This window comes from Podarcis erhardii, assembly GCF_964252035.2.
Source record: "Podarcis erhardii genome assembly, chromosome: 13".
Taxonomy (NCBI): Eukaryota; Metazoa; Chordata; class Lepidosauria; order Squamata; family Lacertidae; genus Podarcis; species Podarcis erhardii.
Window position 1 is genome coordinate 10,464,949 of NC_138502.1, and position 26,057 is coordinate 10,491,005.

The following is a 26,057-nucleotide window of genomic DNA, read 5'->3' on the forward strand; positions in this document are numbered from 1 at the left end:
GTGGAATTTGCTGCCAAGGAGTGTGGTGGAGTCTCCTTCTTTGGAGGTCTTTAAGCAGAGGCTTGACAACCATATGTCAGGAGTGCTCTGATGGTGTTTCCTGCTTGGCAGGGGGTTGGACTCGATGGCCCTTGTGGTCTCTTCCAACTCTATGATTCTATGATTCTAAGTTCCAAAAGGGAATTGGGAGAATGATGCTTTAAGAACATAAAGAAAACAATTTACGTCATGTCTACATATCCTATTGCAGTGCCTTACAAACAGGCTTCTGGCCTCCTCGCAAGAAACAAAAGCAGCATTGCATGTCAGATGAAGGTTAAGGGACAAGTGGCAGTGTTGGCAGCAGTCCATCTTTTAAGGGTTCTAGCGGGTGGCGCTGTGGGTTAAACCACAGAGCCTAGGACTTGCCGATCAGAAGGTCTGTGGTTCGAATCTGCATGACAGGGTGAGCTCCCATTGCTCGGTCCCTGCTCCTGCCAACCTAGCAGTTCAAAAGCACATCAAAGTGCAAGTAGATAAATATGTACCGCTCCGGCGGGAAGGTAAACGGTGTTTCCGTGCACTGCTCTGGTTTGCCAGAAGCGGATTAGTCATGCTGGCCACATGACCCAGAAGCTGTACGCCGGCTCCCTCAGCCAATAAAGCAAGATGAGCGCCGCAACCCCAGAGTCGGCCACGACTGGACCTAATGGTCAGGGGTCCCTTTACCTTTACCTTTAACCCAGGTAGGCTCTGATTGACAGGCAGCACTTAAAGAACTGCCACATCCACCAGGGAGAAGTTTTGCAGAAAGCTTTACCAAACCTGGTCTCTCCAGTTCCTTTACCATTGGATATGTTGATAGAAGTTGTACTCCAAAACATCAGAAGCGTGGTAGGTTGGGGAAGGCTGCTCTAAGCCATACTGGCAGTAGCTCTCAAGGGTTCCAGCTGTGACTGGAAATACCTGGGGTTGAACTTGTGTGTGGAAAACATGAGCTACTGCCACTGTGCTAATATTCTTCTCTTCTTTGCCCAACAATTCCCAAAGAGCAGAGGTTGGAGTATGCTATCATCCCAGAAGCCATACCTGAAGCCACTATCTGGACTTCAAGGCTGAACAGAGGTTTGATACGTTGTTTTAATGTCAAACGCAAGAATCAGACCACAGGTGTCAAACACAAGGCCCGCGGGCCGAATCCGGCCCGCCAGACCTCGTCATGTGGCCCGTGTAGTCTGGTCTATATATATCTGTGAGGGAAGCTTGGGCTGCGGCGCACGCGCAGGGCGCCTTGGGTCCCTTCTGCGCAGGCGCAGGCCTCCCCCTCCTCCAGCTACCTAGCCAAGACTTATTTGACACGGCGAGGGCGGGGTTGGATATGGGAGGCTGCTGCTGCTGCTCTCAACTTCTTTTCGAGCTCGCCGGGGTGAAATAAGTCCCGGCGGGAGCGCAGCGCGCCTGCGCGAGGTGGAACGCGGAGAAGGGCAGAGCCGGCTTCGCGCGCGTTGGAGAGAGGGAGACCGAGAGCGCGCTTGTGTTTCGGGAGCGCGCCCTGAGAATACTCGGGGCAGCGTGCTTTTGCTTTTCTTTTCTTTATTTATTTCTTTAGGCGGGTTTCCGCACTGCCCAATGAACAGCATCCTCCGCCTCTGGGGATTCGCGATTCAAAAGCAAATTCGATACGCAAGTGCATGTTTTGTAAATAACGTCAGGCACGGCTTCCGCAGGGTGCACATTGCAAAAATTTATATATGGGAAAAAAGCTGATAAGGAATTGGTTTATTTTTTAGGGTATTTACACATCATCCAATTTTCCCCTCAATGTTATTACAGGGTCCGGCCATCAGTTCCCGCCCTCCTCAAAGGTTTAGGGTAGGTAGCAAAGGGGGGGAAATCCAAACAAATGCTCGATTAAAATTTGGGGAATGAGAAAAATTAAAACCTGCACATCTTGTGTAACTTAAACACCAAGCCAAACAGGAAAGAATTTTTATATTCATATATGTATTCAAATGAAATCAAGGTGTAGTGTTCCATGAGCCAGAAGCTCTGCATTACTTAATCCAGCTGTTAAACGTGTCATGGGCTTTGAAGACACACGAACTCGAACCGGCCCTTTGAGGGTGACCAAACTGCTGATGCGGCCCCCGATGAATTTGAGTTTGACACCCCTGAATCAGACCAATGCGACCCTTAAATAACATTGAAGCAGAACATCAGCAGCCATACTGTTTTCTTTCAAGACCCTCCTTTCAGCATTTTGGTCACTACCCCATGGACATCCTTGTTTCTCAGGGTATAAATGATTGGGTTGAGAAGTGATGGCAATTTTCTTGTCATGATTTGGACTTGCCCCTGACCAGGATCTCATATACATAAAGATTGGCCATTGGACTGACCCAGTATAAGCCAAATCCCGTTCCCCATCTCATTCTGCTGGATATACAGATCCATCCTTAGATTGTGTCATCAGTTCTGCCCCAGCTGTAATTAAGGTCTATTTGAGTCTTTCCATTCCAATCTACTCTTCTGGGTTGAGAGCTGGATCTGGCAAATGGAGGCAGTGGTACAAATTTCAATTCCAAATTTTCTGAGAATCAAATGCAATGGCAATATGGTGGTCTTATTGGTTTACCCGACAGCTTGCCCATTTTGCAAATAGTCCCATGTGCCCCAAAAGGCAACTGGCAGCTCCTAGTCAACATGTCCACTTAAGCAAGGTGGTGACACTCAATTGTGTTTCAAACCCCATCTTTGCAGAACCTTAGCTGCTGCCCTATGGACATCCTTGTTCCTAAGGGTGTAAATGATAGGATTGAGCAGGGGGCTGACCAAAATATAAAACACTGCAATTTTCTTGTCAAAATCAGAGGCTGTGCCCAACCCAGGTCTCATGTACATAGTGATGACAGTGCCGTAAAACACGGTGACCACCATCAAATGAGAGGTGCATGTTGAGAAGGCCTTTTGCCTGCCAGAGCCTGACTGCATTTTCAGTACAGTGGACAAAATGAGCCCATATGAGGTCAAAATAACAGAAAGAGGGCCGAGGAGGATGATAGCAGCCGTCAAGAAAACCACAAACTCGGTGATGTGAGTGTTGGCACATGCAAGTTTCAGCACCACAGGTAGCTCACAGATGAAGTGGTTGACACGATTGGGGCCACAGAAAAGGTGGCTGAAAGTGCAGCCCACATTGATTGTTGCAAGAAGGATGCCTACTAGCCAGGAAACCGTAGCCAGTTGCAGTTGGCGCCACCTGCCCATTAGGATGGCATAAAGCAAGGGGTGGCAAATGGCCAAGTAACGGTCATAGGCCATGGCACCAAGCAAAACACATTCAGTGCCACCCAGGGTCAATACCAGGTGCATCTGGAGTGCACAACATGTTAAAGAAATGGCACCATTTCTGGTCAGGAGGTTGAACAGCATCTGGGGCAAAGTGCTGGTGACATAACATATCTCCACCGCTGCAAGGTGAGTCAGGAAGAAGTACATGGGTGTGTGGAGGTGAGAGTCAGTCCAAACAAGCATGATGATCACCAGGTTTCCCACAATGGTAAGCAAATAGATGTTGAGGACGACCACAAAGAGCAAAATCTGAGTCTTGTGGTTGCTGGTGAGTCCCACCAAGATGAATTCAGTAATAGAAGTGAGGTTCTCAGCCTCCATTCTGGCTTCTCCCCCTACATGGATGGATGGATGGATGGAGAGAATAAGCAAAGAGAAGTTAGGATGAATGCAGCCATTTTCTTTAAAAAACAAACAAACAGAGATGGTGTAGTTTTTTCTCCCATGAGATACACATACTTGGTTTCACCAGGAACCAACAGTATTCATCCCCACTATCAACCTGAGCCTGTACCAGTTTACAGAACAGGTGCAATTTCTGAAAACAGATACCATTGTGAGACTATGTAATGGACTTATACCGTGGTACCTTGGTTCTCAGACTTGATCTGTTCCAGAAGTCCATTCCAAAACCAAAGCATTCCAAAACCAAGGAGTGCTTCCCAAAGAAAGTAATGCAAAATGGATTAATCAGTTCCAGACTTAAAAACAACCCCTAAAACAGCAAAGTAACATGAACTTTACTATCTAACGATCCATAAAATGAAAGCAATAATCAATGTACTCTACTACAAAATAAATAAGACAGTATCGTACATAGATGATAAAAAAAAAAATTTTTTTTAAAAATCTTACCTGCAGTGATGATAGTCATTGTTTGGATGGGTAGTTTTTTTAATCCATTTCCACAGTCACACAATCAATCAACCAGTAGCTGAACTGGGTTACACACAGTCACAAAAACAAATTAATTGGAAAAGTATCAAAGACAAAACCGCAAAATAAATAGCAAAAACAAAAGTGCCAAACTTAATCCGTTCCGGAAGTCTGTTTGACTTCCGAAATGTTCAAAAACCAAAGCGCAGCTTCTGATTGGTGCAGGTGCCCCGGAAACAATAGCTGACAGCCACATCAGACGTTCAGCTTCTGAAAAACGTTTGAAAACCAGAACACTTAATTCTGACTTTTTGGCGTTTGAGAACCAAGGCATTTGAGAACCAAGGTACCACTGTAATGACCACTTTATATTGGAAACTTTCTTATTGAAAGTCTGTAATATTTTTATGATTCCAGCTTCCACCCAGAACACACCACAAAATCCATTGTTTACAGGTAAGTCTTGCAATACTATCTGACCCATCAGACAGAGATTCACAACTTAAGGATTTACGCCAGACATTTCTTAGACTGCAGTACCAACCCAACAACACGAAAAACAAATTAAAAAGAAAAACTGAAATAATCAGTCTGCTACAGGAGAGACCTACAGTGGTACCTCGGGTTACAGACACTTCAGGTTACAGATGCTTCAGGTTACAGACTCCGCTAACTTTGCTTCAGAATGAGAACAGAAATCGTGGAGCGGCAGCGAGAGGTCCCATTAGCTAAAGTGATACCTCAGATTAAGAACAGTTTCAGGTAAAGAATGGACCTCCAGAACAAATTAAGTTCTTAACCCGAGTTACCACTGTAATAGATAAAGTGACACGACACCACTTGATGTCACTTATAGCTCTCAGCTAAAACTTCTTTGATATATACATGAGCCAACAGTGTGACGCAGCAGCTAAAAAAGCCAATGCAATTCTGGGCTGCATCAATAGGAGTATAGCATCTAGATCAAGGGAAGTAATAGTGCCACTGTATTCTGCTCTGGTCAGACCTCACCTGGAGTACTGTGTCCAGTTCTGGGCACCACAGTTCAAGAAGGACACTGACAAACTGGAACGTGTCCAGAGGAGGGCAACCAAAATGGTCAAAGGCCTGGAAATGATGCCTTATGAGGAACGGCTAAGGGAGCTGGGCATGTTTAGCCTGGAGAAGAGGAGGTTAAGGGGTGATATGATAGCCATGTTCAAATATATAAAAGGATGTCACATAGAGGAGGGAGAAAGGTTGTTTTCTGCTGCTCCAGAGAAGCGGACACGGAGCAATGGTTCCAAACTACAAGAAAGAAGATTCCACCTAAACATTAGGAAGAACTTCCTGGCAGTAAGAGCTGTTCGACAGTGGAATTTGCTGCCAAGGAGTGTGGTGGAGTTTCCTTCTTTGGAGGTCTTTAAGCAGAGGCTTGACAACCATATGTCAGGAGTGCTCTGATGGTGTTTCCTGCTTGGCAGGGGGTTGGACTCGATGGCCCTTGTGGTCTCTTCCAACTCTATGATTCTATGATTCTATGATTCTATACCACCTACAGTTGGGGTAGCAACATGGTGCCCTCCGTATGTTGCTGGGCTCCAGCTACCATCAGCCTTAGTGAGCATGGCCAATGGTCAGAATGCTGGGTGTTCTAGTCCAACAAATGGAGGGCATTACATTGGCTTCCCCAGAGCTACAGGATGTGTGGCTGATCCTGGACAGTATTACTTCCCTCTCTGTCTTAGGTCAAGTGTGGGGAAGCTTTGGCCCTCCAGATGTTGTTGAATTATATGAGCCCCAGAAAACATGGCCAATGGTCAGGGGTGATGAGAGTCATGGTTCAGCAACATCTGGAGGGTCAAAGGTTTCCTCACACCTGACCTAAAGAACACAAGTCCATCCCAACCACGAAAACTGGGAGTGGGGAACATTTATATCCTGCCTTTCCAAAAAGAACAAGGTGGTTTAATGAAGAAACAAAAACAGCATGTCTATAGGTAAAGAATACAGTAAAGATACAATCACAATGTAATAAATCATGAAAACGTTATTACATAACAGAAGATACAAGGATGCGAAGTAAAAAAAATGTAAGAAGAGCAGTAAAAATTCATTAGTCTCACCTTACTAACAACTGACAACTATCCAACAAAGGGAAGTGTCTACACCATGCGAGAAAACCATCAAGGAAAAGGAAAAGTAGAGCTATCTGGGTTCGGAATTCCAAAGTCTGCTTGTGATCACATCTAGGCTTCTGATGAAAGGGGTGTTCACACTGCAGTTTAAAGAGCAAAAAGCTTCTTGTTGTTCTTGTTCTTCTTGTGCCTCCGTGGGTGAAGTCAAACTGCTGGAGAATCACAGCACCTGCTGTGGCTGGTATCTCGCAACTCCTGCTTCCCGCATGGTTTTACTGTGTTAGCAGCACCAAAGAGACCTCCTGGGGCACAAGCCTAGGCAGTGTTTATGGGGGTCCTGGGTTGCGCAGGCATTTTCTTGGCCTTGTTGATGTGGTCCAAAGGAAGCAGAGCAATAAATTTAGCACCAGCTAGGCTGCAGGAGTTGCCGGAAGGAGGCATACAAGGTACCTGGTCATCCAGCTGTCTTATGGACTCTACTCCAAATTTCTGCAGGCTTTACTCCTTAGCCTTTACTTCTCTCAAAGGTGTCCTGCAAGGCATTGAATATGGATTTTTCCTCGGGGTTTACTCCTGAAGTCCTTCTCATGAATGAGAAAGGCAGTGGCAGGTTAGATCAGAGTTTTCATTCCCCTAGATGAGCTGCCTTCCCAGGCTGACAAGCCCCATCTGCCCCTTCTTTGCCTCTGCTGCACATGCAGTAAGTGTTTTCTTGACCGTTGGACCCATAATTGGTCTTGTATGTTCAATCCACCAGAGCCTGTCTTCAAGTGCAGGGGAAGCCGCTAATGCACTGAGGGTATGAGACCCATCAGCGATCCTCATCTGTTATAGCCAGCCAGTTGAATCCATTCCTGGGTTGTAGCCACTGTCACATGACAGTGACAGCTTCTAGGAGCCACAGATGGGAACTGAGTGCAGGGTGGGGACCAAAGGTAGACAAACTATCCCAGAAGGAAGACGACATGTCCCCCCACCTCCCCTAACACCCCTGCACTAACACCCCACACACCCAAAAAGCATGGGACAGTCCACATTTCCAATGAGTTCCATAGTCTATAAGATTGAGATTGAAAGAAATGACTTTCTGCTGAATTGGATGAACAGGAAATCTAGCCTAGAAATCTTTCCATCTTTGGCTAGCAACAGCTGTCCATGACCTCAGGTAGATGTCTTTTTATTACCGGAGATCCTTTAATGCCAGATGCATTGGACATGCAAAACATGTGCTCTTACACTTAAGCTACCTGTATAGGGCTCCGCCAACTAATTTTTGAAGATCTCTGTGGTTAAGCAAAACCACCTTTTCCATCTGCCTATGTTTATGGTATCAGAAGGCGAACACCATCCTTGCTTTTTCCTCCTTGCAATTTATCAAAGGTCTGGGGTCCCAGTGAGAAAATAAAGATGTTTATTTTACTCTGCAGATACTCTTCAAATTTTGCAATCCCCTTGGTGGTTTCCTGTGGATCATTAACAGCTTGTTGTTTCTTGGGCCTTCTGGGTCCCAAGCAGTTAACATAGCAAAATGCAGAGGGGGGAAACATTCTTCAAACTTTTCAACACAGAAAGTTGTGATGAAGAATGTAACACACAATTCATTCATCCGTTGATCTGTACGCCACTTTCCTGCAAAATTGTGCCTAAAGCAGATCAATAAGTATAACCATTCATATTAGGAATGTATAGGGAAAATCATAATATCAATAAGTATGAAAACAAAATGAATTCATACAGTATTATATGAAACAGTACAATGCAAATAAAACAATAGAAATATGCTAACCTAATTTAGCCATTCAAAAGCATAATAATGCCTAATATAAATAAAATAGTAATATATGAGTCTGGGAGGGAGGGATCCACCATTCCAAAAATACATTCTACAGAGAGTCACCACAAATTACTTACCCACGTGGGGTGGTAGCCACACCCCTCACTTTTAGGAGCCATCTTCCCAGCTTTCCCCTGGATCTCCTCTCAAAATCACTTTCCCCTTCCATACCTGTTCATGAGCCATGTTTGTGCACTATTCATGTGTACGGCAATTTGGGAGTCACTCAGGAGCAGAGCCGCACATTTAGCCCTGCAACTAAGATTACTTGTTGAACTACAACTCCTATCACCCCTAGCTAACAAGGCCAGAGCTCAGGGATGGTGGGAGTTGTAGTCCAATGACACCTGGGACCCACAGGTTGAGAACTGGTGCCCTAGAGCTTCCTATTAAGCTCGCTTTTCGCCATCCCAACTCCATTTCTGGAGCCATTTCTCTCTTACATTATGTAGCCCCATTTCACACCCTTGTTTTCACCCCTATGCCTCCTCCCATCTATTTTGGTGCAATCCCACTTATACCAAACCCTCTGGTGATCTCTCCCATGGTTGATGATCTTCAGTAGGCTAGGAACAGAGGAGAAAGCTATTTCCTTGTTCTGCTGGATCTCTCAATGGCTTTTGAGATCATTGAGCATGGTATCCTTCTGGATTGTCTAGAGGAGTTGGGAGCTGCAGGCACTGTTATGCAGTGGTTCTGCTCCTTCCTCCTGGACCACATCCAGAAAGTGATGTTGGGGGATGAGTATTCAGATCCTTGGGTGTTCACTTGTGGAGCACCTCGGGGCTCTGTCCTTTCCCTCATGCTTTTCAACATCTATATGAAGCTGTTTGGATAGATCATCAGGGGGATGCGCTGGGTGCTCACCTGTACGCAGATGACACCCAGTTCTACCTCTCCTTTAAAACAGAACCAATGAATGTCCTGTGTGAGTGTCTGTAGGCGGTTGGAGGATGGATGGTGGTTAATGGGCTTTGAAGATACTCAAAGTCAGGACACAAGGGGAAAACGTGCCAAGAGGAAGGCACTCTTGGTAAATCCACACCATGATCAACCCCCACCCGGAAACCAATGTCCCCACTGTGGAAGGACATATGGATCCAGAATTGGCCTCCACAGTCACTTACGGACTCATTGTTAAAACTGTGTTTATGGAAGACAATCTTACTCAGCTGGGGCTGCATGCAGACGAACAAAGAAACGAGAGCCAGCAAAAGCTTTGGAGTAAGATCTGCCTCTTCCTGCCTTCTTTCTTTTACAGGAACACAGATTCTGGAACGGCAGCTGCTTGCATCTCTTCTCTGATATACTCCCAATAGTCTTCTCTCTATACACACAAGTGCTTCTTATGGTTATCTGACAAAATGTTCATTGGGCACTTTAGAGATATAGATCCCCCCCCCCCATGTGCACATTTACATCGTCTTGGGGAAGTGGAGAAATGTGGGGAACATGAGGTGGCTTACTAGCCAGCTCAAAGGCCTGGCCTATCAGTCATCCTGCCCTGCAAAAATCCAGCTTCTCCTGAGGCAGCAGATGGAGAGAACTCAATCAATTATGGGGGAAAGAATACAGATATGGTGTTGAGTTTCCACACCTTTTAGTTGTAAAGTCCTTTGGACACACATAAAAATACACCAAAGAAAAGCATAACTTGGACCTGTTGTGTGTTCAGACCTTTAAAACCTCCCCTTAAATAAACTCAAATTTTGGTTTGGTTTTTGACAGAATTTTTGCCACAACTTTATTGATTACAGCACGTGAGTGGTTGCGTAGGCTCTGCTTCAACTAGCTCCCTGCACCGTTGCAGGTAGCACCGACCCAGGGCACCAGCATAGATCAACCTAGGGTGAACACCTGGATAAGCGGAAAGCCGGGAACAGGCTATCTCCACCATCCAGATGTCCCCCTGGACTCAGGCACGGGCACAACCCCCTCTCAGGGGTTAACCAAACTATCGAGTCCCTGGATTCCTTTAACAGAATAACCTTCACATAGGGATGGCGAGAGCGTTCTCCCATCCCTATCATCTGAACCAGAGCCTATCCGCTACACGAGCACCGCGCTCGCCACCAACCACTCACACCTGCAACCAATCCCCGCTGACATGGAGGTCAGCCACAAATCATTCCCAATTACAGACAGATGAACCCCATCAAGTCTGTAAAGGGACGCATCACAGAAGGTGATCACAGATCACCGTCCCGCCCAAAGCCAGAACCTTCTTGACCACAACGCTCTGGAAGTGCCTCCTGGCCCTCTCGGTGGCAGCTGGGCATCGGCTACCACACCACACACGTCTCTTCAGCAACTGTGACCAAAAAGTTTTGAGTCCAGCAAGAGCTGCCTTCAACTCTTCCAAGTCCTCCTGCATGCGGGTCCGCCGACTCACGTGGGAGCTTCCGGCAAATTGTTCTCGCCCAGCTGCACCACCATCGTGAATTTATTTAGGGGGGAGGTCTCTGGGTCTGAGCACGCAAAAGCTGGGTTTTCCCAGCTTTTCAAGAAAACCAATAGCTCCTTGGAGGGCCTCATCCATCGCCCATGCATGTGGGTCACCAATGCTGTACTTTAGTCTTCTGCTGTACTTATGAACTTCTTACCTACTGTCCCCCCAGCCACATCCTGAATCCTTTGCTGATTCCCCTACTTCACTCCACTGAACCACAAGACTGAAGTCAGCTTGTTAACTCTTTTGCTAGTCTGTGTGAAAGATTCAGTTTTAATGGGTGGCAGGTAGATGCCTCTTTACTTAATGAGTGCAACTCACACAACATTCACCTGTAACTAGAAAAATCTCCAGTGTTTCATACAGGAGACAACTGGCTAAATAAAGTATGTGACCAATTGACCAATATGATTCAAGTGAGAGAAGGCAGACAGGATTATGATCAGTTTGTTGAAAAAAAAAAATTATTATTGTATATTGGGGTAGTAAGGTGCAGGAAAATATAAATCCATATGCATTGCTGGGAGACTTTGAGATTGCATGCTACACTCAATTTATTGAACTTCATTAGAAAACGAATGATAACAGTATTTTTCTTTTCCCTCTTTTTTCCTCCCCTCCCCCCACCTTATTTTATTGTGATCTTTCCTAATATATTATGTTGTGTTATTGTTGTATAATATCAAAAACATTAAATATTCTTGTATTATGCAATATAAAACCTTGTATTCTTTGGAGGAAAGTCAGGGTAGAAATATAATAAAAAGGTTATATAAATTTGTTTTAGAACTCTCTTGCCTGTTCGTGAACCAGAAGCAGCTCCTCATCATGGACAAAGAAGTAACTTCATGACCCATCAGACAATGCAAATAATCATGAAGTCTGAGCAACATTTGCACATTATTCATACTAGTAGGCAACTCTCAACTCTTTTTCAAAATGGCCAGTCTTCTCAGTGCCTTGGCTGTTGCACCATGAATATCCTTGTTCCGCAGAGTGTAAATGATAGGATTAAGCAAAGGGGTGACCACAATGTAAAAGACAGCAATTTTCTTGTCCCGATCAGAAGTTGAACCCGACCGTGGAATCATGTACATAGAGATGACGGTGCTATAGAACAAGGTGACCACGATCAGGTGGGAGCCACATGTGGAGAGGGCCTTGCGCAGTCCAGTGGTGGATCTCATTTGCAGTACTGAGGAGAGAACAAGCCCATAGGATATAAGGATAATCGTCAGAGGAATTAATAGCAATACTACTGATGCCAAGAATATGAAAGCCTCTGTGAGGTGTGTGTCGGCACATGAAAGTTTCAGCACCACCGGCAGCTCACAAAAGAAGTGGTTGATGTGGTTGGCATGGCAGAAGGGGAGGCCAAGGGTGCTCCCCACGTTTATCGAAGCAAGGAGGAAACCACCTGCCCAACAGAGCGAGGCAAGCAGGACTTGACGCCCCCAGCCCATGATACTGACATATAATAGAGGATGGCAGATAGCTAAGCAGCGGTCATAGGCCATGGCACTGAGAAGAAGACATTCAGTCCCACCCAGGGCCAATGTGATGTACATCTGTGTCATACAGCATGTGAAGGAGATGGCACCATTGCCAGACAGGAGGTTTGCCATCATCTGGGGCAGCGTGGTGGTGACATAACAGATCTCCAGGCCCGAAAGGTTTGTCAGGAAGAAGTACATGGGTGTGTGGAGGGAAGATTCAGCCCACACAAGCATCATGATCACCAGGTTCCCCATAATGGTGAGGGAGTAGATGATGAAGATGACCACAAAGAGTAGAATCTGTGTCCTTCGCTCATTGGTGAATCCCATCAATATAAAATATTTGATAGAGGTCAAGTTCTCATCACCTATTCTGACCTCTTCCCTGCAGAGAAAGGGAAACAGTGAAAGAGCAGTAGCACGCTCAGGAAACGGGGCATGTCTCAAACAAGCTGTGTTCCACTCATCGCAATATCGGATTGATCCCAGAACAAGCCAATCCAAGACTGCAAGTGCACAATTGTCTCATTCCAAACAGAGGAAAAGCTTCCCACAGGGCATGAATAGAGAGATATTCACTCCATTTGTGTGTCACTTTCAAATAAGAAAGGCTACCAGGTAACACACACTGCTTACCATTGAGTCATACAGGCCATAGTTGGCAAATATAGTTCAAACCATGGTTTCACATCAGAGTTTTTGTGGTTTTATATTTTGATTTTGTCCTGTGAATTGCCCTGAGACCTCCAGGTATAGGGCAGTATATAAATTCATTAAAAAAAATCATAAGAGCCAATTCCTAGGGGCCGAGGCCCATTCGGCTCCCCCAATAAAATATTTGAGGGGACTGGGACCCCCTAAGTCAGTCATAGGCAAACTCGGTCCTCCAGATGTTTTGGGACTACAACTCTCATCATCCCTGACCACTGGTCCTGTTAGCTGGGGATGGTGGGAGTTGTAGTCCCAAAACATCTGGAGGGCCGAGTTTGCCTATGCCTGCCCTAAGTTGATGGGCATTACCATTCAAATAGTGTGCATACACCATGTCATGTGATGAATTATGAAGGGTGCAGCTTAGCAACCCTACCCAATATCTTATTCCAGTTGACACCCCTGGAGATCATAGTTTACTGGGATAAAATAGATGTTTTAAGGGAGACCACCATTGTATGTATGTAGCCCTTCTTCACAATATCCATTAAAACAAGAAAATAGGCTACATTCACACACAAACATACACACACGTACACACACACACACACACACACACACACACACACAAATATCCCATTTCCAAATTGAAGAACATGATCTTACCACTGCTCTTCTCTTTGTTGTTTTTCAGCAGCCCTCAAATAGTTATCCATGTCACTGGTATGTGCAACTGTAAATGATAGCTGAGGGGTTCCAGTCAGCTGTCTTAACGTGAGACATTGAACAATCAAAGGAATTGTCAGTAATCTCAACGAGGAACTTGCTGCATCTCTCCTAAAGGGGCTTCTGTTGAGGGAGGGCAGCTCTGTGCTGCTTGGAAAGACTGCCTGTTGCAGGGCACTCAGTAGTCTAATGCCTTGTGGTTTACTTGCAGTTTGCTTCTGCTAACCTTTCTGAAATCAAATTGGTTGTGGGGAAAATTTATGAACACATGGCCCAGCCAATCAGTGCTGTGACTTCCTGCTCTGAGCAAGTGGGGCGTCTAGGACTGACACAAGGTCCAAACAATCAGTGCTATGAACATCTAGATTCATCTCAAACAGGAAAATCCCTGCCTCCCATCCTAAAGAAAAAGTTATATGTTATGTTGGCAGGTCATCAGGGGGTTGTCCTTCTCTGTCCTGTGAACTGGGATACTTTAACAGGAGATGGACCACTGATAGACCACAGAAAAAGTCTTGCTCTCCTTCTGATATGCTTCTTCAAGTACCTGGCCAGATCCTTGATGATCCTCCAACCTAGTTTTAATGCCTACTAAGCTGGGGTTCAACACAACCTGGCTTGCTCAACTGCCTATTCCCAACATTAGAAATTGGACAGCACACCAGTATTTGTAGTCTCCCTATGACTTTTTGCATTCTTTTTCCCTTGCTTGCTATTCATTATGATAATGAGGACAGTGCATCTACTCCACAGGGACTCCCTTGGTGCCTTTCTTCTCTTCAGCCATTAATAGGTGTTTATTTCCTGAACCTCATGGGGCTTCATGTTCTTAACATACCACAGATATGGAAGAATAATTCTATGCTGGCTTTGAATCAGAATTGTATGCATTGTAATAAAAACAAATAAGCACATTTCACATTCTGTTATCTGAATGTATGCAAACTGAGTATATTTGAATTCGTCTCTGTGGATTTCATGTTTTCCTTAGCATTTAGGGCGCATGGTATGCTCTTGGGAAGTTGCCTTATACTGAGTCAGATTATTGGTCCAATTAGTTCAGTGTCACCTATGCTGAGTAGCAACTGCTCTCCATAATTTCAGAAAGGGGACATTTTCAGAGATTTTTAGTTTGCAGGTTGCCATCCGGATTTGGCTCTGGGGTGAACTGGAATGGGTGCACACCAGACCAGGCCCAGTCCAGATTTCTCAATTATGCTGTGCCCACTTGCAATTCCCAAGCAGCTGGTATCCAGAGGAACAGTGACTCTGACAATGGAGATGTAATACAGACATTGATATCCTTATCCTCTATGAATCTGTCCAATCCTCCTTTAAAACCATTGTGGGAGCATGTTCCATTATGAGCTGCTGCTACCAGCTATAACTCCCTGTCGGCCTTGCAAGCATTTGTGCCAGACAAGGATGGCATGAGTACCTGATCTGCCTTCGCATTCACCCACTTCTAATTTAGGAGGGTCCAGAATTCCTCCTAAAGCATCTGTGAAGGTAGATTCTGCCACTGTGTAAGCATTCTCCTTCAACCCAATCCCCCTAAAGGTAAAGGTACCCCTGACAGTTAAGTCCAGTCACAAATGACTCTGGGGTTGCGGCGCTCATCTCGCTTTACAGGCTGAGGGAGCCGGTGTTTGTCCGCAGGCAGTTTTTCCCGGTCATGTGACCAGCATGACTAAGTGAAACCAGAGCAGTGCATGGAAATGCCGTTTACCTTCCCACTGGAGCGGTACCTATTTATCTACTTGAACTTTGACGTGTTTTTGAACTGCTAGGTTGGCAGGAGCTGGGACTGAGCAACGGGAGCTCACTCCATTGCGGGGATTCAAACCGTCAGCCTTCTGATCAGCAAGACTCAGTGGTTTAGGCCACAGCTCCACCCGCATCCCTCAGTCTCCCCAGATGCCTTCAGAAATATGACATTCTCCTTGTCAGTGCTGCTCTCAAAAAATGAATCTTTTATTAATATTCTGAGCTATTTCGGTTCTCCATAAATTCCCTTTCTATGCAAGCACTTATAGTTGAAATTCTCCCTTTGGGAGGGTCAAACTATTTTCTTAAGCTCCATCCACAATGTCCTATCTGGCATGGCATCTGTGACTAATATTGCCATTTTCCAGATAAAACTTTAAGAGGTTCTTTTATGTATCAAAACCTTTGGTTCAATGGTTGGCGTAGCATCTTAGATTATCCCAGAATCATGTACCATGTTGGGGGGGGGGTGTCTATGGTCACCCTCCATATCAGCACACATAATATTAATGGTTTAGCGAAGAGTCTCGGTGTCTTATTTTTAGCCAATGTATTTCTTTACTTAAGCCAATATAGTTCAGGGTTACAGAAGAGGGGAAAAATAAGGTTAATCAATCACATATAGAATATATCACCTGACAAGGGAATACAAAAATAAGGCAATATAATCAAGTATATTCAATTGTAGAATTGAAGCAAATATATTTAATTACCTGGGAATACAAGCGTGAGGTTATTTTTTAAAGAGAAAACTGAGTTGGTACCAAAAGGGAGCAATGTCTGTACCTCATCTCTTCTTTGAAGAGACAAAAGTTAAGATACACACCTAAATTCAATTGCTAACTTCACTACTGTGAAGGGAAGATGTAGCTTGGCCCTAAAATACTTGAATTTCTGCAGGTGCTGCTGGTAAGATCGCCTAGTGCCCTAAACCCACTAGGGCAGAAGTGATGGCATACTGGAATGTCAAATTCCAAAGTTCCACAGAAGGCACAGAATCCACTGGGTTCCAGCTCCCAGAATAGCTCCATCAGGAACCAAGAGAGGGCATCAGCAATGCAATTCTGCAGGCCTGGGGTGTGATGGGTCTCAAACAAGATATTAAAGCATGCCTTAATAACTCTCCAAACCTGTGCTTTGTAGGCATGGGACATGCAGAAGTGTGGGTAAGCTCTGAGTGGGTATAGCATTGCAAATGAATCTGAAAACAGCCCTCTATCTTGGCTACTGTACCTTCGCTTTGGTGTTCCAATAAATTATTTTCGTTGTAGTGGGGGGGAGAAAAATATTGAAGTCAGAAGGAGGATCTGGTGGGAATTCCCAGCATCCCTGTCTCCCTTCCATGAGGCTTTGGTGCTCAGATCTCCTCAGCAGCAGTGTTGGCTCCAGAAAAGAGAGAAGTTATAAAGATTTGGCTGTGAACAATGGCCCGTGAAAGGACTAGCAAGTCAAGGAGCTGGCACTGAGAACAGAAGCTGTTCGGTTCTCCTTGATTTTTCCTGGCCTAAGAGTTCCATGCTGTCTAGAGTTTTCTTGGGTTGGTCCTTTAGGGCATAGGAAGACAATATGGTGCTCTGCAGGGGACGCAGAGTTGTTCTGAATAGGGAATGGAAGAACCATCTATGCCACCTTGACTTCTTTGGAGGAAAAATTGGGCATAAAATAAATAAATCAATGGCATAAACTTGCTCTACAACTTTCTTAGAAGCTCCTGCTCCAGAAACAGCTCCTGGTCATTGACAAAGAGACAGCTCCATGTCCCAGGAGATATGTATCTCCTGTGCCAAAACCTGATGCTCAAGCAACATTTCCATATTATTCATACTAGTAGGCAATGATCAACTCTTTTGCTTAATGTCCAGTCTTTGCAACACCTTGGCTATTGCATCATGGATATCCTTGTTCCGAAGAGTATAAATGATAGGGTTAAGCAGAGGGGTGACTACAAGGTAGAAAATGGCAATTTTCTTGTCCCGATCAGAAGTTGAACCCGACCGGGGAATCAAGTACATAGAGATGACAGTGCCATAGAACAAGGTGACCACAATCAGATGGGAGCCACACGTGGAGAAGGCCTTGCGCCATCCAGCAGTTGACCTCATTTTCAATACTGAGGAGATAACAAACCCATAGGAGGTCATGATAACTGAAAGAGGAAGGATGACCCCAAGTGAAGCTGCCAAAAAGATGGCGGCCTCTGTAATGTAGGTGTCAGTGCATGAAAGTTTAATCACCATTGCCATCTCACAGATGAAGTGGTCAATACGGTTCGGGCCACAGAAGTAGAGAGAAGTGGCGCTGCCAACCATTAAAGAACCAAGGAGGAAGCCACCAACCCAAGTGAGTGAGGCAAGCAGAAATTGTCGCCACCAGCCCATGACACTAGTATATATTAGAGGATGACAGATAGCTAGGTAGCGATCATAGGCCATTACACCTAGAAGAAGGCATTCACAGGATCCAAGGGACAATGTGATGTACATCTGTGCCATACAACGGGTGAAGGAGATGGCTCCATTGCCAGACACGAGGCTTGCCATCGTTTGGGGCAAGGTGGTGGTGACATAGCAGATCTCTAGGCCTGCTAAGTTGCTCAAGAAGAAGTACATTGGTATGTGAAGTGAAGACTCAACCCACACAAGCAAGATGATCAACAGGTTCCCCAAAATGGTCAGGGAGTATATGATGAGGACTACCACAAAGAGGAGAATCTGTGTCCTTCGATCACTGGAGAATCCCACCAATATAAACTCTTTCACAAAAGTGATGTTTTCTTCCCCCATCCTCATCTCCTTCCTGCAGAGAAAGGGCAACAGGGGAGACAAGAAAAATTATCTGAGAACCATAAGTATAGCCTTGTTTGGGGCCCTACAAGACTGGGGTCAAACCGTTAACCAACCATGAGCCTCAATTTCATTTTTTAAAAAATCCCAGCAAGTGTCTTTAGTTTCCCATTAATCTGAATTTCATTTCACTACTGCATGTCTATGAGTCATTGTGATTGTGAGAACAGCTTGTTTATTCTTTATTTAACAATCTATTGAAGTATAGATAATTTTATTGTTTTATTTTTATTTTTTTTGGTAAACCACTTTGGGTTTTCTTACAATAAATGCTGTATAAATTTATATAAAAGTATATATTTCTTGATGTTCATGGTTTTATTTACTTATTTATGTTAGAGCAGGCATCCTCAAACTTGGCCCTCCAGATGTTTTGGGATTACAATTCCCATCATCCCTAACCACTGGTCCTGTTTGGGGCTGAGTTTGGGGGGTGCCTGTGTTACAGGAATCATAGTGCTGGGACACCATTTTATTTAGTGACATCAACATCCCGCTGATACGTTGACTTTAGTTCTGTGCATTCGTTATTTTTTGTGGTATATGGTTGCAAGAACTGCCCTGGGATTTATTTATTTATTTTATATTTTTACGAAAAGAACTGTGCAAATGAGATGATAAACAAAGACATGAGAGTTTTATTTTCTTTGAGGGTCTATTTGGGCTATGTGGAAGGGTATGAGTGGAAAGAAAATGGTTCCTCATTCATAGTAGTGGTGATTTGGTCTAATAAGGTAGAAGGCAGGGGAACCAGGAATAGGAGACCAACTGATTCTAGTTTTGTCCCCAACCTCCTCTTAGATAAGTTTTACAAGGACAACATTATGACTAACCAAGGGGGAGGAAGAATAAAACAATAGAAATACCCAACTAACTGACCAGTCTTCATGGCTGCTGTTCTCCCAAACACAGCATAAATGAATTTCAGAGTTATGCCTTTGAGAAATTTAAAAAAGAAAGAAAAAAGAAAGAGGAACCCCTTTAAAGAAGAAACTACAGACCCAAAACTACATATAATTCTCTGCATACAGCAGAGTAACTTTTCAAGAAAGGATAGTGCCCACAAACGTTAGGGGTTTCCTCCCCACCCCACCACCAATTGACTTACAAATTACTCAATATTATCTGACCTTTATATGCTGCACAGGGTTCACCAGCAGCTGTTAAGAAATTTCTCTTGCAGCAGTGTTTTCTTAAGGCATATGAAAGCTGAATAGTTTTCTCTTGAGCGCTGCAAAAAAACAGCAAGGACGTTCACTGTAAAACTGGTGACTTCATAGGAAAGCTGCATGCAGCTGCTGGTTTCCCTCGCAGAGGCTGCATGCAGACGAACAAAGAAACGAGAGTCAGTGAAAGGATTCTTGCTTTGGAGTAAGATCTGCCTCTCTCTGCCTTCTCTCTTTTACAGATGACACCCAGTTCTACCTCTCCTTTAAAACAGAACCAATGAATGTCCTATGTGAGTGTCTGTAGGCGGTTGGAGGATGAATGGTGGTTAATGGGCTTTGAAGACACTCAAACTCAGGACGCAAGGGAGAAACGTGCCAAGAGAAAGGCACGCTTGGCAAATCCACACTGTGATCAACTCCCATCCGGAAACCAATGTCCCCACTGTGGAAGGACATATGGATCCAGAACTGGCCTCCATAGTCACTTAGGGACTCATTGTTAAAACCGTGTTTATGGAAGACAATCTTACTCAGCTGGGGCTGCATGCAGACGAACGAGAGCCAGCGAAAGGGCTCTTCCTTTGGAGTAAGATCTGCCTCTCCCTGCCTTCTTTCTTTTACAGGAACACAGATTCTGGAACAGCAGCTGCTTGCATCTCTTCTCTGATATACTTCCAGTAGTCTTCTCTCTATACACACAAGTGCTTGTTATGGTTATCTGACTAAACATTCATTGGGCACTTTAGAGATATAGATCCCCCCCACCTCTCATTTGCACATTCACATTGTCTTGGGGAAGTAGAGTAATGTGGGGAACATGAGGTGGCTTACTAGCCAGCTCAAGGTCCTGGCCAATCAGCCATTCAGCCCTGCAAAAATCCAGCTTCTCCTGAGGCAAGAGATTGAGACAGCTTAATCAATTATGGGGGAAAGAATATAAATATGGTCAGCGCTTTTCTTGGGTGCTGCCCCAACAAGTTTGGAAAGTCTTCCAAAATGAGGGTTAATCACAGCCTAGCTTATTCCACTACCTAACTCTTCTCAGGTTTAAAACAGAGACAGCAGTGGTGAATGATTTCTCCCTGCCATTTTACAAAGGCATTGTGATTCATTAAGTTAATAAAGACTGTGAATCTCCCACACTGGATCTGCTCCAATTTCTTTTGTATCTCTGGTTCCTCAGCTCATTAACAATTATTTACCTTTACCTTCAGCCACTTGGGCTTGAAACTTTTAACATAGCGGTTAACAAGACACAAGGGAAAGATTTCCCAAGAAATGAATGGAATTGAATATTCTAATAACCTAGCTATGCCATGTCCTCTACTAGAATACAGTGGTACCTCAGGATGCGAATGGGATCCATTCTGGAGCCCCATTCGCATCCTGAACAGAACGTAAGATGCAACAGCACGCCTGTGCATGTGCGGGTCACATTTTGCCGCTTCTGTGCATGCGTGTGGCATCATTTTGACCGTCTGCGAATGTGCAAGTGGCGAAACCCGGACATAACGCGCTCATTTACTTCCAGGTCGCCGCGGAGCACAACCCAAAAATACTTATCCTGAAGCATATTTATCCCGAGGTATGACTGTACTGCATTCCACCTAATCTTTTCTCTCCTGCCACCAACAAATACTCAGTAGTCTGTGAAAACTAAGCATGCTCTCTCCGTGTCAGGTTCTTTTAGGGTTTATGTCCCATCCCCCCCCCCCAGTTTCCCTTCCACACAAAAAAATATGTAGATTCCTGCAAGAGCTGGATTTTCCACAAGCTGGTCAATAGCTTCCTCATGTTCATGGGAGGCAACATTTTGCGTAAATAATTATTGGCATTCATACCCAAAACACTGGTAATGTAGAAAATGATACTGCACCCACCATCAGAGGTGGACAAAGTAGGTATAGAACTGTAAATGTGGTTTGAAAACAACCCTATATCAGGACTCCATATTATGTGTTGATTTTAAAAGACTTATTTGCAGCTTTCTTGCAAAATATCAGTTGTGTACAGCAATATAAGGCAAGGAGGGTGTTGCATCACATTTTAAGGATGCATTCCAGCCTGGAAAAGGAAGTATCAGAGGGTGCAGAGTAGGGCCAGTGAAGGAGGAGGCCTTGGGAAATTAGCCTGTGAGCTGGTGAAGTAGGCCTGCAGGTGCCTGAGTGAGGTCTGGGGAGCTCACTGCATCCTGCTGTGTCACTCAAGCCTGTGTCTGCCACCTTGAAAGGCAGAGCGGGTGTGACCTGGGAATGTGTCCCTCCCATGGACGAGCTTCCGTCTCCGGCATGATTTGTGGTTGGTTGCTCCATAATTTGGACAATTGGCATTAATCAAGAGGCGCTCCTGAACCAACATATGCAAATGGCCTGCAACCAGTCAGCTGCTGAAAGGACTGGGCTTGGCTCCTTGAAAGTATCTGAATATTTTCCTTGAAGCTTGAGAATCCTTACAACAGACGGGAAAGGGGGACAAGGTGCTTTGTGCTTTCTTATGGTTTTCAAATGGTCTCCCTTTTTTTCCTGTCCTCCCTTGTTATTCTGTTTCTTATTCCGGAGAAGAGGGGAAAGGCTTTTGATTTATGCGCAACAATGAATTTAACAAGGTTTTAGTATGCCCTCCCCCTTTGACTGAGGCTGAATGGACTTTATTTAAAATTATTCCTGGGCTGGACTAGGAGTGCTGTTGGAGAAATACTGTTTAAAAAGTATGAACTGCTGCTGAACAGATCTGGCAAAGAGGCTGAATTTGAGAAAAGATCTTGTTTTAACTGTGTGCTGAGGAAGAACTCCAGAGCGGAATTTTCATGGTGGAGTTTGGATATTCACTCTGTCAGTTATTTACAGCTGCAGCTCATACGCTATTCTGTAAACAGCAGGAGGAATCGAATGTGACCTTGTACCATCCAGAAAAAGACTGCAAAGAACTGAACAATGGAAGATAGCAATTAATTCTCCCAGCACACCAGGTCCGGGATAATAATGTATATGAAGGAATACACATGTGAAAAGTATTATTTATTTATAACATGTAACAGAGGTGCTGTCTGCAAGGTGAAAAAAGCAGCCAGCTGGAAGAATGGTTTAACAGCAAGTGAAGGATGTCAACTGAACTCTAAATAAGAAATGATCTGGCTATGAGAGGAGATGACGGTCATATGTTTGGAACAGGATTTTTTTTTAAAAAAAAAAATAATAATTTAATTTGGTTTGATTTTTAATAATTTGGAAAATTAATAATATAAATTGGAAAAAGACAATGCAAACCAACAACAACAACACGCGAAATGTTGGGTTTTTTGTATATAATTTTATTAAGATTTCTGTTTTACGATTTAAAATACTCATTTTACATCCTTACGTCAATGACTTCCCTTCTCTTTCCATTTTACATATCATAAATCCCTGCATATTTTACAGAAACGATACCATTCCCTCCCCCTCTTCCTTTTTCTTTTCTCCTCCTGTGATGGAACTCCTATTTGGGAACTTCCCTGGCTTTTCCCTGGTGAAGATTTGACGTTTTCATCCCCCAAAAAGTTTTTGATTTGAGTTTCCATTGAAATGAGGCTGTATTTTAATGTTTTAATGTTGTATTTTAATCTTGCTTTTAAGTTGTATTTCAATCAATTTGCTTTTATATCGGGTGTTAGCCGCCCTGAGCCCAGTCTTGGCTGGGGAGAGAGGGAGGGGTATAAATAAATTTGTATTATTAGTAGTAGTATTATTCAGTATTCCATTATTGCATCCATCAAAACTTGTGTACACTGCTGAATTTATCTTAATGCTGGCAGCGTTTTCAGCTACAACACACATAATGTTTGGGCAACATTTGCACATTATTCATACTAGTAGGCAACTCTCAACTCTTTTTCAAAATGGCCAGTCTTCTCAGTGCCTTGGCTGTTGCACCATGAATATCCTTGTTCCGCAGAGTGTAAATGATAGGATTAAGCAAAGGGGTGACCACAATGTAAAAGACAGCAATTTTCTTGTCCCAATCAGAAGTTGAACCCGACCGTGGAATCATGTACATAGAGATGACGGTGCTATAGAACAAGGTGACCACGATCAGGTGGGAGCCACATGTGGAGAGGGCCTTGCGCAGTCCAGTGGTGGATCTCATTTGCAATACTGAGGAGAGAACAAGCCCATAGGATATAAGGATAATTGTCAGAGGAATTATAAGCAATAGTACAGATGCCACGAATATGAAAGCCTCTGTGAGGTGCGTGTCGGCACATGAAAGCTTCAGCACTATCGGGAGCTCACAAAAGAAGTGGTTGATGTGGTTAGGGCCACAGAAGGGGAGGCGAATGGTGCTACCTGCATTTATAGAACCTAGGAGGAAGCCACCTGCCCAACAGAGTGAAGTAAGCAGGACTTGGCGCCCCCAGCCCATGATGCTAGCATATAATAGAGGGTGGCAGATAGCCAAGTAGCGGTCATAGGCCATGGCACTGAGAAGAAGGCATTCAGTACCACCTAGGGACAACAAAATATACATCTGAAGAGTGCAGTGGGTGAAAGAAATGACTCCGTTTCCAGACAAAAGGTGAGCCAGCATCTGGGGCAAAGTGCTGGTGACAAAGCAGATCTCCAGGCTTGACAGGTGCGTCAGGAAGAAATACATGGGTGTGTGGAGGGAAGAGTCAAGTCGGACAAGGATGATGATCACCAGGTTCCCCATAACGGTGAGAGAGTAGATGATGAAGACCACCACAAAGAGTAGAATCTGTGTCCTTCGGTCATTTGACAGTCCCACCAATACAAAATATTTGATCGAAGTAAAGTTCTCGTCCCCCATTCTAACCTCTTTCCTACAGAGAAAGGGCAACAGTGAGTCTAAGGCAAGCCATGTGTTACACATCACAATGTCAGTTAATCCCCAAACCAACCAATCCAACCCCGCGTGTGCATACTTGTCTCATTTCAAATAAACGCAAAACTTTCTACAAGACATGAATTGGGTGACACGTGCTCCATCTGCTTGTCACCTTCCAAGGCAATAAAATTGTGTCAACCAATTAACATGCAATGCTTAAACCAGGTTCATGCAAAGCTTGGTTTATAAATATCAGAGGTCGGCAAACCTTTTCAGCAGGGGGCTGGTCCACTGTCCCTCAGACCTTGTGGGGGGCTGGACTATATTTTTTTGGGGGGGGAGAACGAATTCCTATGCCCCACAAATAACCCAGAGATGCATTTTAAATAAAAGGACACATTTTACTCATGTAAAAACATGCTGATTCCCAGACCATCCACAGGCCAGATTTAGAAGGCGATTGGGCCAGATCCGGCCCCCGGGCCTTACTTTGCCTACCCATGATATAGTCTAAATCATGAGTTCACATTGAGTTAACAGCCAAACATTGGTGCTGTTTTAGTTTTTTGTTGACCTATGGAAACCCATGAGCCTAACTTGGCCATGTTCATTAATATCAATATAGGTACTCAGAATAAAAGTTAATTGAATTTCACCCATAATGTGCAATCAGGGTTAAGATAAGTAAAGCATGATTACACAGGTCTTATATCTGTAATTTTTCGCCTCATCCAGTCAACCCTCTTTACTTGGGTGTCGTCAGTTTGATAGACAACTTTGTCAATTCCTGACTGTGACCATTTTCTTTTTATCAAATGATGGATCAAATATGACTGTGGCAAAACAGTAATTTTGAGAGGTATGGATCATTACTTACTTCCTTAAAGCTGGTAGTACTGCTTTCTTTGTCCAGATTTCTAACCAAATTTTATTGTGTGGTGTGTGTTTTTCTGTTCTCACATTTTATTATTTATCATACATTGCCACACATTCATTTTAATTTTAGTTATTGATATGGGGATAAATTTTAGCAGAGAGATAGATGATAGATAGAGATGATAGATAGATATGCACAACATTCACACACAGGCAAAATCCCAATTCCAAGTTGAAGAATATGATCTTACCTTTGCACTTCACTTTGTTGCTCCTCAGCAACCTCGAAGGAGTTTTTCATTCTTGTGCAACTGTGAATTATAGCTGAGTGGGTTCCAATCAGCTTTCTCATGTGAGACGTTGAACAACCAAATGAACTTTCAGTGATCTCAAGGAAAAACCTGCTCTACCTCTCCCTAAGGGGCTTCCACTGAGGAAGAGCTGCTTTGAAAAACTGCTTGCTGCAGGGTACTCAGTAGACTAATGCCTTGCGGTTTACTTCCTCCCAGAATTATGAACAAGAAGGAGGTAGATTTTCCTAGATAATGCAAGGTACAGACTGAAAAAGAACAGGAGCCTTCTGCCAAAATCTGCTTCTTCCTGCTTTTGCTCCTATGCTGACAATTGGCTCCTAAATTAAAGCTGTTTCCTCTCTCCAACTGGCTTTCCTGCTGGGCCACAGAATTTTCTCACTGTCTTGCTCTCTGTCTCTCTCACACACGCAATCTTCTGGCCTTATTTAGCGCTTGTTTTTAAAGATTTCTCCCACTTTTAAAGAATCAAATTGGTTGGGGAGGAAATCAACCTCCTGATCAACACATGGCCCAACCAATCAGTGCTGTGCCTCCCTGCTCTGAGCAAGTGAGGCAGGTTGATCTATGACTGATACAAAGTCCAATCAGTGCTGTGAACATCTAGAGTCATCTCAAACAGGAAAACGCATCTTCTCCCTGCCTCCCATCCTGAAGAGAAAGCTGTATGTATGTTGGCAGGACATCGGGTGGTTGTCCTTCCCTGTCCTATGAACTGGGATCCTTTAACTGGAGATGCCAGGGACCACAAACAAAGGACTTGCTTGCTTTACCAGATTGTGGATTAT

At 44.2% G+C, this 26,057-nt stretch overlaps 4 protein-coding genes and 1 long non-coding RNA gene across 5 annotated transcripts in view; all 5 read right to left on the minus strand.

The window, feature by feature from the left end:
• The window catches only part of LOC309326667, a 172,347-nt gene extending 163,022 nt beyond the window's left edge, over window positions 1–9,325 (minus strand). Inside the window, exon 1 of the long non-coding RNA XR_014150347.1 lies at window positions 9,227–9,325. This is a non-coding gene — a long non-coding RNA (uncharacterized lncRNA). The remainder of the gene's footprint in view (window positions 1–9,226) is intronic.
• Window positions 2,192–3,651, minus strand: LOC309326619 (olfactory receptor 2D3-like; the record flags this gene model as incomplete). The annotated part of the gene is made up of 1 exon (XM_081835488.1): window positions 2,192–3,651. One exon carries the CDS (start codon window positions 3,649–3,651, stop codon window positions 2,710–2,712), a length of 942 nt encoding a protein of 313 aa, XP_081691614.1. The 3' UTR covers window positions 2,192–2,709.
• A 2,117-nt stretch (window positions 9,326–11,442) lies between the features above and the next one.
• On the minus strand, window positions 11,443–12,509 carry LOC309326636 (olfactory receptor 2J3-like). The gene has a single exon (XM_081835507.1). The coding sequence runs from the start codon at window positions 12,430–12,432 to the stop codon at window positions 11,530–11,532; it is 903 nt and encodes a 300-aa protein (XP_081691633.1). The 5' UTR covers window positions 12,433–12,509; the 3' UTR covers window positions 11,443–11,529.
• A 4,575-nt stretch (window positions 12,510–17,084) lies between these two features.
• On the minus strand, window positions 17,085–18,035 carry LOC309326615 (olfactory receptor 2G3-like; the record flags this gene model as incomplete). The annotated part of the gene is made up of 1 exon (XM_081835484.1): window positions 17,085–18,035. The coding sequence occupies one exon, from the start codon at window positions 18,033–18,035 to the stop codon at window positions 17,085–17,087; it is 951 nt and encodes a 316-aa protein (XP_081691610.1).
• A 5,079-nt stretch (window positions 18,036–23,114) lies between these two features.
• Window positions 23,115–24,127, minus strand: LOC309326608 (olfactory receptor 2D2-like; the record flags this gene model as incomplete). The annotated part of the gene is made up of 1 exon (XM_081835476.1): window positions 23,115–24,127. One exon carries the CDS (start codon window positions 24,125–24,127, stop codon window positions 23,120–23,122), a length of 1,008 nt encoding a protein of 335 aa, XP_081691602.1. The 3' UTR covers window positions 23,115–23,119.
• Window positions 24,128–26,057: the final 1,930 nt, after the last annotated feature.

What these genes read in the sequence shown, in the direction of transcription:
- LOC309326636 (XM_081835507.1), bottom strand. Translation starts at nt 12,432, where the DNA reads ATGGGATTCACCAATGAGCGAAGGACACAGATTCTACTCTTTGTGGTC.